This window comes from Colletotrichum truncatum (genome assembly GCF_014235925.2).
Source record: "Colletotrichum truncatum strain CMES1059 chromosome Unknown Contig_0020, whole genome shotgun sequence".
Taxonomy (NCBI): domain Eukaryota; kingdom Fungi; phylum Ascomycota; class Sordariomycetes; order Glomerellales; family Glomerellaceae; genus Colletotrichum; species Colletotrichum truncatum.
In genome coordinates this window covers 164,342-175,894 of record NW_027222417.1, presented here as the reverse complement: position 1 = coordinate 175,894, position 11,553 = coordinate 164,342, and the positions used below count along the sequence as shown (strand labels likewise).

Below are 11,553 nucleotides of genomic sequence, written 5' to 3'. Positions count from 1 at the left end.
CTTTATGGGCTCGCACGGTAAATACAAGAGAAGAGTCTTGTCAGAGGCTAAATGAAGTCATAAATGGCGCTGAGAATGATTCCGACGCTGCCCGGGTTGTCGGCAAACTCGGCCTGGGCCCAACTAGAGCAATGCCTGGGCGCCTTGGACACTCTCTGCTGCATACTAGGATGCCCTGTTGTTCCATACTTGCTTGGCTTCTTACAAGAAAAGAGCTGATCTCAATTTTTCGAGATTTTTGCATGCCGTGCAGGCACAGCCAGCAGCATGGTACAGTAAGAGTTATTGGTGGTCTTTGCGGGTGAGCAGTATCGGGCAAAGTCCTTAGAATCGATCAAACGACTGAAACATGCTGATGAAGCATATAATATTGACCCGGTGTGCTGTATTGAGGGAGACAAAATATTGCTCCAAAACTTGAGCTTGACATTAGGGCGGGGCTAAGCAGTGCCATGAGCCATGCCGAGGGCGGAGACGGAAGAGAATACATGCCGAACTTGTGTGGTCTTGAAAGGTTCTCCGTCATGGAAGGAGGATCACTTTGAATTGTCAATAGGTGCAGGAGGCAGGGAAGTACTTGCGTATCTTTCGACTGTTTTCCAGAGCCGGGCTGGAAGCATAACGCTGGTTGTCCCAGATCCTGTGTCCCACTATAGGTATCGAATACTGTGGGTATCTTGCGAAAGTTCTGTTCGTTGCAGGAAGCCCACTTGTATTTAAAGATGACGGGGTCAAGAGCGGAGAGTTTGAGAGATTCGGACAAGTCTCTCTGTCAAGGCGGACGCATCCATGGCAAGTTCAGCATCGGTATACACACGCTCTGCAAACTCCCTTGTCTGGCCCGGTGCCTGATCTCGACGGCGAACTCAATGCTGAACTTGCCAGCCTCAACATAGGCTCAATTTCCGTGACCATGTCATAGGTGAAATTCGTTCATGCGTCGGCAAAGCCCGTACTGCGTTGATGCTGATCTCCCGTGGCGCTAACTTTGTCAAAGTTGAAAGTGGTGATACTGATTCCAAGAGACGTCTGACTGGGTGGCACGGCGATTGTTACTCTGAGGGAGTCTGACTGGGTTGATTCCTGTGGCTTTCTCTCGGTTATGTTTCAAGTTGGGACGTAGACATTGGCGGAAGCAATGGTTGAGGGGTTGAGGGGTCCTGACTGAGGCTTTGGCTCAATTAGTTTAATTTGGAATGACACATGGACTCTCATGTTTGAATGCCCGTGGAGGTTTCTTACTGTTAACAAAAACTGCTTCTCTCAACCTTTCAACTTCGTCTGCCTTCTCAAGTGTTTGCATAGAACACATCTCGCGACTTATCCATAGCTGCTGATTGCGGATGTGTGTTAGCTGTCCACTGACTTTGCATCCTCTAAGTTAGTAACTCACTACCCGAACCATTCGTGCGGATTTCAAACTTGCTGGCGGCCTTAACGACAACCCGATCCTGATCAACGGCCCCGAATGCAGAGCAAGGCTGACGTGTAACCTCGTTAAAGTAGTATGAAGAGATACGGCGCCATGGCCGCCGCGGGGGTGTAGACAGCTATCAGCAGACCAGTAAGAGCAATAATCTTTTGCGGCTGGGACCTCATTTGGATGTTAAAACTTGGCCTACTGGATCATTTAGAGAGTCGGGGAGAAGATCGTAGGGCGGAGAAGTGATTGAGCGGTAAACGGGAAACGGGGCACATTGGGTGGACTTGATACTTTCTCTCGTGGTAGCGTCCAAGAAGCTTGCAGAACAGTCTCGTAGGCATTAGTCCGAGAAGCATTTACACAGTTAACTTGACTTACATGCTGCGTATTCATTTCAAGCATCATCGCGAGGATAACTTCACTAGCATATGCTTGTTTTCCGGGAATTAGAGCGCCATCATGCACAAGTATTGCAGCTAGAAATACCGATTTGACGTCCGAATGCAAGTCGGAACCACATCAAGATATGCCGATCATGGTGGGTAAGTCATTTAAGTAAGCTGATGGAAGCTTGAAAATTGCAAAAAAGTATGACGGGTAAGATGCTGGATTAAAATACAATTTTTCGTTTGTCGAGAGTCTGAAAGGCCTGAAAGGAGCAGGTTGCGGAGGATCAAAGACGCTGCCGTGACGTATCTTAGCTTTGTAATCAAACGTAGGAGGAAGGAATCCTGGGGCCATTTACTAACTTCCATTAAGAGCCAACAAAAGTGACCCAAGGCAAAGCTTTCACAAGAAAGAGAGTCCGCTAACAGACCCCTGCTTTGGCTGCCGAGGCGGGAAGAATACTCGCAAAGAAAGCTCTACACAAACACTGTCTTCATTATGTACACAAAAATAATATTATCAAAGGTCTTTTGCCAGTCCGTGGCCTGTTCCCTCCTTCCCGACGCCTGCTTCCCCACAAACAACAAACAGAAGCACCACCACCCATAGACCGTCAGCGGCATCCCATGGCTGTACGCACTTTGCGAATCAACCGCTCTACGATGGCGTCAACTTCATCAAGGAAACTCCGTCGACTAGGCCCTCGCCAATGCTCAAGGTTAGCATCAGCCCGAACAAAGATGAAGGCCATGTAGCTAGACGGCCACAGAGAACACAACAGGAAAAACATCACATGGCCAACTTTTCTTCATCACAGGTCCGTTGAAGCAGACATTGGAGCTACAGCTAACAGAATTACACTCTGTCGTTAGCTGTCAAAATTCACTTCCCAATTCGCTTCCATTACGAGCAACCACTATTTATATTCGAACACCAATGTCCCCCAACATCGAAATTAACGAACGCTACAGAAGAAACGAGACATTAAGCTCGCCAGCGGCTCAGGCGACATCATCAAGCAAGCACAAGGTTCCACTGGCAACCGAAATCCCCCGAGACATGCGCAGCTGATGCTTCCAATGCCTAGTCCGAAAATCCCACTGGCGACAATAACATGAAACGGCCTGCTACTGCAGATAAGGGTCTGTACGTTGCGATACTCCCTCAGACCGGCATAAGTACTGCCAAGACTTCTCGACAGTGAGAACCTTCATGACGAGGAGACCAACGCCACCATCCGCAAGTGCGTCATCATTTGGCTTTTCGGACGGGTTGTACCCTCCCCACGTCCGGCAGTGCGAAGGGAGACGTATCTCATCGTGAGAATCGGCATGGTGGAATGGAGAGGTCCCGTTCGAAGCCAACTTCGATTTTACATGGTACTGATACACCTACTCGAGGCTTTACTTGTTCATTCGAAGATACTTTTGATTCCAAATATTTGCGGCAACCTACTACGACTTCGGTCTGTAGGTTGGAATAGGGGAGGATGGTGTTTTGTGGACAACGGCTTTGTGTTTCTCTATTGACATTTTGAAGACCATCCCAGGCAAGTCTAGTGAGTTTGTTGCGCACAAGCGCCTCTGAGACTTATGTACTTTCAATACAACCTTCGTTTACGTGGACCGGCATTAGTCAGTCAACCAACATGAAGATGGCCGTAGGAAACGAAGAGACGGCTTCCCATGGGCCATGCCACCACATACTTCACTAAAATAACTCGCGAGTATTTGTAGGCGTAAGATAAATGAAATATTCAAACACAATGTTGGTTTCCCTTTCTTTCCTTCTTCCTTAAAAAGCCGCCTCAGTTTACCGCCGGCATCCCCTTTCGCACGTCTTAATGGACAACTTCCCTCAATTCTTGCCGAGGCTGCAGAATGATACCAGATTCAAGAAAACGTCTATAAATACTAAAACAGCGTGCCATACATGTCTTGGATGCTGAGCTGAACCCGGACTTTTAGATGCTCGGCCAAGGAGAGCTTTGGAATAAGCTCGTCGAGAATGCGCGACAAACATCTCTTTACACCAGGGGAGACACCCTGCCGATGCTCTGCAAACCGAGCTCGATGCAGCCACTGCCTTCCCCGACGAAGCACGCATTCCTGGTCAACTCTACTTCTATGGCTACTAATCAAAGATTCCAGCAAACTCCTAGCAAATAAGTTAGAATTATAGATAAGGGGCTGTCGCCTCCCTATACCCGAAAAGGGAGTTCCTCCTACACAACAACTTGCGGCCAATAAGGCTGTCACTGAACGCCGCCTAGGATCTTGGGTGGGGAGGTGGTAATCGCATTGAGGGAATCAAAATGACGCTGCTAACTTAATCGGTAGGTCGTTGAGAGCCTGAGACCAATACACCAACATCATGTTCTAGCACCATAAACATATCTTCAAGCCTACACGAGTGGGAATAGGCTACGTCGGGACAGTTTTGGTACGTTTTACGAGCAAGGAGTGCCGTTAGCAAAGGGGGGGGGGGGGGGGGGGGGAGGTGGGATTGGCACAGACCAAAATAAGAGGCTACTGGGCACAAGAATGAGGGATACTACGTCGCTTTTCAAGCAATCGGTTGGCAACCATTAGATTCCTTGGGTGACATTTCGTCTGCGCTGGGCATTGGCGCACTTCTTTGCCCACGGTACTTCCTTGCGACCCGGGAGCATCTTACTGCTCTGCCACTGTGGGGTGTTTTCTGTAGTAACAGGGGGCGGTAAGCAAGGTGACCTGGACGATGAGAAAGCAAAAGCTATCGTTGTCGTTAACGTTGACGCATTCGCACTTGATGTAACTTTATACCTCCTCCACGAATCTCCTCACCTACTCTGACGAGAGCTATACTGGAGTCGTTCATTGTGGTTCCCTTTTGAGATACGGCGGCGAGGTGTCGCCAGGTCCAAGGCGGCTTCTGGTCGGGGCTTTGTTGAGCCGCCTACCTCATGACACCAGCAAAGGAAGGAGACGCGGCATAGACGTCTTTTTAAGGAAGCGCAATGCGTAGAATAAGTCGAAGTCGATGAGTAACAAGTTGGAGGCAAGACAAGCCCAGGGGGCTATGAAGGCTGCGGGAAATATCGGGGTGGCACGCTTATTAGTGAGAGAACGAGGGAATAAGGTTGGATACTGTTTGATGTAATAGATAGAAAGGATGCTGGTTACCGTTGTATTCAAGTCAACTCGGATCGTGTGCTGCGGCAATCAGCAGCATCTATACGGCCTACAGTTCTTACAGCCTGCAGCGTCCATACACACAGCTAACATTCCCCTTAGTGAGTTCTGCAGGCTGCCGCGGTGTGCTTCGATCTCACTCTACTATTTGCTATCAGCACGTTATCAATCCGTCCACTGAAACTTACTGCCTCTCTTTTAGCACGAGCCGCTATCACACAACACAAGATAAGTCACACTGGTTCATCAACCATTATTTTCATCCAAGCCAAACGGAACTAGCTTGTGTTCTTAATAACCCGTGCCTCTCCCCGCTTCTCTGATTTCAGTGTTTGTTTATAAGTGAGGTATGCAACGGAAAGGGTAACTGAACTCCATTACCCAGGCTGCAGCACTTTATTCGACCTGTACATACTAGATAAACCGCTCCAACAGAATAACGGCGAAGCACCTTGCTAACCCCCCTACGCCCCACCAACATGGAAAGATTGTAGGGTAAGGGAACGACTGGGTTTTGAAAAGAGAAGAAAAAAAGAAGGAAAAAGAAAAAAAAAAGTGCAGTTGAGCCACCCTCCAGCTCAATTGATACAACAACTTGATAGTAACAACTCCTTGTCTACCCAATTAAGGGAATAATGACCAGAAGTGCTTGGCTCTATCAGCTAGACATGGAGGGTCACTATCAGTTCGTCTGTTCACTCTTTAACAATATGGTGTAGGTTGTGATGGACTTGACTCGATAGCGGGTAAATAGTTAGTTTATCTGTCACACGGGAAATGGAGCATCCAGGAGCAAAGTTCTAAGTAGTATTGGCACTAAAAAGAGAAATACCTAAGTAAAAGTCAAGGCCTCCAATAAGGCCTTATATACAGTGCAAATGGCTCGTTTTGATACATTGTGATACATTCTACGTCTGACATGGAGGAAGAGGAATAGGCATCAACTGGTAGGCAGCATGATGTTGATGAATCTGAGAGGTACCAGCATCATATTAATAGGCGATATTTTACGAAAGGAGGGGCTGGGTGAGTGAAATAGCGGAGCACGGCTGATACACTGAATTTCAATCCTGTTTGTCAGTGAACGTCAGCTGAGCTTTAATGCTGAAGAGTCATGAGATATAATTTATATAGTAACATTCCTTCATATAAACTTACAGTCTCTTGCAGACAGGATCCAAAACAGAAAAATAGTGAAAAGAATGAAGCAACACAAAAATGTTGGCAGAATAGGCATCATACATATGGAACCTACGAAGAAGCGCCGTTATAAAGTCCTCTTCCGCTATAAAGGCTATTACTCCCTTCAACTGCTGATGACATGCCGAACCGAGGAACTGAGACGTAGAAGAGGTGTAGAATTAACTTCATGATTGATCAAGAAAATCTGCTAAACGGAAAGGGAAAATCACAATCGTCCTTTTAAGCTCATTAGGCTGCTGGAGATTTGCTCACATAAAATGTCGGAGGCTTCTTCGGATAGTGAGAGAATAGGATGAATTGAAATATGAACTCTCAAGTTTGACAATATGCAGAAAGCACCTAGATCTCACAGTCGGTTGGGATTAGGGCCGACAAGAAGGTAACTAGCCCAAAGGAAGCATTTAGTAGCGTACCGACCGTTTCTTATACTTCGACATAGCGAACTGTCCAAGACAGAAGAGAAGGCATGAAGAGGGTGTGCCAGCAGTCTCGACTTATGCTAGCCAACGCACCTCTTCTTCCCTCCAGCATTTACAAGCAAAAGCTCAAGTGCCTTGGTTGTAGACACTTCTGTATCTTTGTCCAGTACATTAACATAGTTAACGTAGGGTTAGAAAGCTTTCCGGCCAGGCGCTCTCGAAGGCCGTCGATATGGATTCTCAACGGAAGAGCAACATTAATTCTACCACGAGAGAATGTCATTAAGTTGCTACTTGAAAACAAGAGGGTCGCCCTCTCGCTATCGTAACCTATTGTGCTTAAGCAATATTCCCATCCAAAAGGCTAGAAATGTAGCCAAGCGACTGAGACAGGCAAAAATGAGGATACATCAATCAGAAAAATAAGCAAGATCTCAGATAGATCGGTGCAGAAAACAACGTTAGTCAACTGTGACGAACCCGCAAGGTATGAAGATGATAGCCCGCAAATTGTGTTGATTCTTCCAGAATCTAGACCCGTAGAAACACACTATATATATCCAGCCGGCTGGCAGGAATCTTTCTAGTATAGGCTGTATCAGGTTGTCTCATCGTGACTTATGTCCATCTAGCCCACAGACGTCCCATCGTCACATCACCTTAATTATTAAACAAGCTGAGAATATTAGAAAAACTGGAAAAGAGGACTAATTATAAGAAATATGCCTTCTAGGTTGGATTGAAGGTGCTGCAAAAATTAGCCCATTTAGAAGCAATATCTACACATGTGGCGTCCATGTAACCTCAAGCTATCAGTTGGTCCAAAATCACATTTCTTTCTGTTTATCTATTAACTTATTGCTCTAAAACTACAAAAAGAAGAATGAACTATGTCCTAGCAGTACGTAGTGCAGTAAGCAAGGTTTGATCGCAATACATTGGCCCAAGGTATGCTGACATTGACTGTTATTTTTCAACCCACTTTGCAATAGGGACGGGGACTCATTTGATGATGTTATATTTAGCCCCGGCTTCAACTTTAAATTCATCGGTATTAACACATCATCTTTTTTAGTCAATCTCAATATCCTCGGTATGATTTTCATTCAACTTTCTCAACTAGGAATAAAACGCTATTCTAATTCACATAACTATAATCAGTAGTATAAGTTCTTGGACTTTTTGGTACTATCTTCAGTTTAAAGCCTAAACCGGCGAAAAATCCTAATCAAATGTCACGACCTGGCCTTCATATGCTTATCCAATCACCGAAAAGGCGACTAGTTAGGGATATAAAGATTCCGGCTTTTAAAGACTCTATGAAATGCAGCATTTAATCTATTGTAATAATAATAAAGCAAGTGCAAGCATGAATCTACCATGGTAAGATATCAGCTAGTTTTCTCAGCAGTCTTGGAGTTCAACGTAGAGTATGACTGGGAACAAGACCACCCTGCTGCCCAAATGGGATACTGAATAGAAAGAGGAAATAAATCTCTCCGGTTTCATGTAAGTTGAAGGAGTTATGCCTAGAGTTGAGAGTCTATATCTAACGTTTAGAATATTTAAGGTCCTGCTTTAAAGCCAGTAGATCACGGTTGTGTGCTGTTTATTAATCCGTATACATAGGGACTATGAGGAGTATACGAATGAGGTAACTGAGAATGCTTGTCAGAGTCATAACATAGACAGCTGGAATTATTAACCCACTTTCACCGCTGACGACTATTCAAACAGTACTCCTTACCCTGCCCACGCACTTTTATCGCCCTATTCAAAGGGACTAAGATCACTAGCAGCAGTGAGCTTACTTTGAGACTTTGACTACACTAGGCTCTCTGATAGACATTCTTACCTTAGTGATCTCAAGTATTACCTCGTCGCTTTAAGTTTTGTCTAAGATTCTCAGCTAATTAGAACAGCAGTGCATGGCATTTATGACTAGTTTTTGCTGGTTCTAAGTTAAACCAACTACCGTATCTAATCATTGGTCACGGCCCAAAGTCACTGAATACACTCTAAAACATACCCTCGTTATATCAATTTCTAGGGCTGCGCAGTGTGGAAACATAAAGCTATTCGAACAATCTCTCGACGGTAATAATCTCACAGTGCTTACACTATCGCTACTCAAATCAGCCTTAGATTCCAATCTCAACTAACAGGGAGCTTTTCATATTAATAAAAGCTGGCCGGACAGATCTACACTCACTCTTATAAGAGCTTTAAGGATTACTTCTAACGCAAGTATTTTACCGAAGTAGCTCAGCTGCTAGAACCTCCTATACTACGGACGTATTATCTTGCCTTTTAATAATCTCACGTAGCGTTACTATTTTTTTAAGTATATAGTAAAGGAGGTGACTTTTTTATTTATTAAAGAATATTTAGGTAACTTAGTATTATAGTGTTTTTATTAAAGTTGTCTTTTTTATAATACTCTAGAATAGATCTTTAAAGTACTATATAAGTAACTACTTAAAAGTATAATTCTAAAGAAAAGAAAATAAGTTTTTTATGAAACATATATAAGTTTTATATTAAGAATTTAGTAAATATATATTTTAGTAATAAAATCAAGAGTTAAATATTATTTAATTAGAAGTCTACGTTATTTTGAAATATAATTATATTTTTATAAGAATACTTAAAAAGCAATTAATAGTTTAATATACTATTTATAATATTAAATAGTTATTATAACGTACATGATAAGCGAGTGAGACAGACAAGCGAGTGAGACAGACAAGCGAGTGAGACAGTAAACCAGACCTTCGCGACAATAATATCGAAATCTATAACAAGAAATCTTAGATTGATTAATACTACTCGGATTCCTGTTCTTCGGATGTTTCCTCAATAAATTGACATGTTCTCGCGTTGTGGCCTGTATTCCCGCATACGCCACACCGACGATGAGTCGTCTCAGACCTCACTTTGCGACCACTACTCCGTCGCGTTTCCTCTTGTAGTTGCGTGTCTGCCTCTCTTTGCGACTGTATATCCTCTCTAGTAGATATAGTAAGACTTCCTCCTTTCTGTAGACGTGTTTTCTTAGCCCTTCGACGCCGACTTAATATTGCATTCTCCTCTCGAAGGATTTGAACCTCTGACTCTAGTAATGCTACCCGATGCCCTAGTCCTTCTGTCCCTCTGGCTAGCTTACTCACAGCATTATAAATTGATGCTGGAGAGCTGCTTCGGTGGCGTGAGATTCGACTCTTAATAAAAGTAGACTGTGATCTTGCTTCGCTTGGGTTGCTCGGCGTCCTAGAGATCCAAGGGTCTGGTGTCTGAGGGACCCCCTCCTCAGGCGTTGGCGTTCGGAACTTTACATCCAGCTTTGAGAGAACACTTTCTGCATTCAAAGGGACAAGTCTAGCTCCTCGGAAACCTCCCTGGATATTTTTCCTCGTAAAAGACTGCTTAAAAGCTTTGTGAAATGCTGCAAAGAAATCTTCCTTCGAGATATGGGTTGTGCCTCGCCGCATCTTATTCTCAATTTGCCGACCGTAGGCATTCTTTAACGGCTGAAAACAACCAACATCTAAGGGTTGAAGTAGATGAGACGAGTGAGCCGGCATGCACAGTGTAATAATGTTGTTTTCTTGACAAAAGAGCTCGAAGGCTGCGGAGTGGTGACTTTCATGACCATCAACAACGAGGAGGCGATATTTCCCAGACGTACGTGGTTTTGTATAAATGTCGAAGTGTCTGATCCAGTCAATACCTCTCTCGTTTGTTGTCCATCCATTTTCAGACGTTGCAATAGCCCAATCGCCCGGAAGAGAGGTTTCTGTATACCAGCTTGAGAGGTGATACTGGCCTGCAACGATGATGTATGGCGGGATGCTCTCCCCTTGGGAATTAATAGCCTGGATAACTGTAACCCATTCCCTATTGCCAGGCTGTGTCATCTTCGTATTTGAACGCCTTTCAGCACTTGTAACAACCATTCCAGAAGCAATAACGCCTATCATAAAGCCGGTCTCATCAAAGTTGTAGATATCAGCATCAGCAATACCATACTTCGCAATTGTATTCTTCACAAGCGAAAACCAGCCACGAATCACCTCTGGATCTTCGCATTGAGCTCTCTTATAGTCATACTTGCGAAAGAAACGCGTCCTAAGCTGTGGTTGTCGCTTGACGAAATTAGAAGCCCAGCGCTTCCTAACTGGAGGCGCGTCGCGCTCTACGAGAAGTCGATTGGCCATTTCTTCCACACTACTCAGCCGGGGAGGAAATGATCGCGCATCTAGGTCGAGAATATACTCAACTATTGTCTTCTCTTCTAAATCTGATAAATTCCGTGAATTAGGCATGCTGTCGCGTCGTGAAACTATTCCCTTTAGTCGCCGGCTTAATGTTGCGTGACTGACTGTATAGAGTGCACCTGCGGCCCGAGCACTAAGTTTTGGGTCATTTCTCATTGCTTGAAGGGCAATTTGTAACCTTCTTTCAATACTAGCTGATTCCATGATTTATTGTAGAGGAAAAGGTGCCGGTCGCGTCAAGGTGCGACGGTCGCGGTTTACTGTCTCACTCGCTTGTCTGTCTCACTCGCTTATCATGTACGTTATACTTAGAAATAAAGTTTAATTCTTAAGCTATTAGTAGTTTTACTTTATACTTCTATTAAATTATTTACTTTATATAATAAATACTTTAGTTATAAAGAGTATAAAATTAAATAATAAGTTAACTTAGGAACTAGAAGTTATTTTATAATAATATAAAAGTAAAAATATTAAAATAAGTACCTAAATAGTTTACTTATAAGACTCTAAGTCGTTAACTCTATATATATTAGTTTAATACTATGTATAGTAGAATCTAAGTTTAATACTAAGTAACTTAAAAATATTATATTATTATTTTATTATCTTCTTAGAGATAAATTTTACTAGCTTCCTAAATCTAATAACTTAAGGTAAAAACTTATAAA

General features: G+C 43.8%; 1 protein-coding gene across 1 annotated transcript; it reads right to left on the bottom strand.

The window, feature by feature from the left end:
- Window positions 1-9,430: 9,430 nt before the first annotated feature.
- CTRU02_215808 (transposase) lies at window positions 9,431-11,086 on the bottom strand (the record flags this gene model as incomplete). The annotated part of the gene is made up of 1 exon (XM_070206579.1): window positions 9,431-11,086. One exon carries the CDS (start codon window positions 11,084-11,086, stop codon window positions 9,431-9,433), a length of 1,656 nt encoding a protein of 551 aa, XP_070059746.1.
- Between the last annotated feature and the right edge of the window lie 467 nt (window positions 11,087-11,553).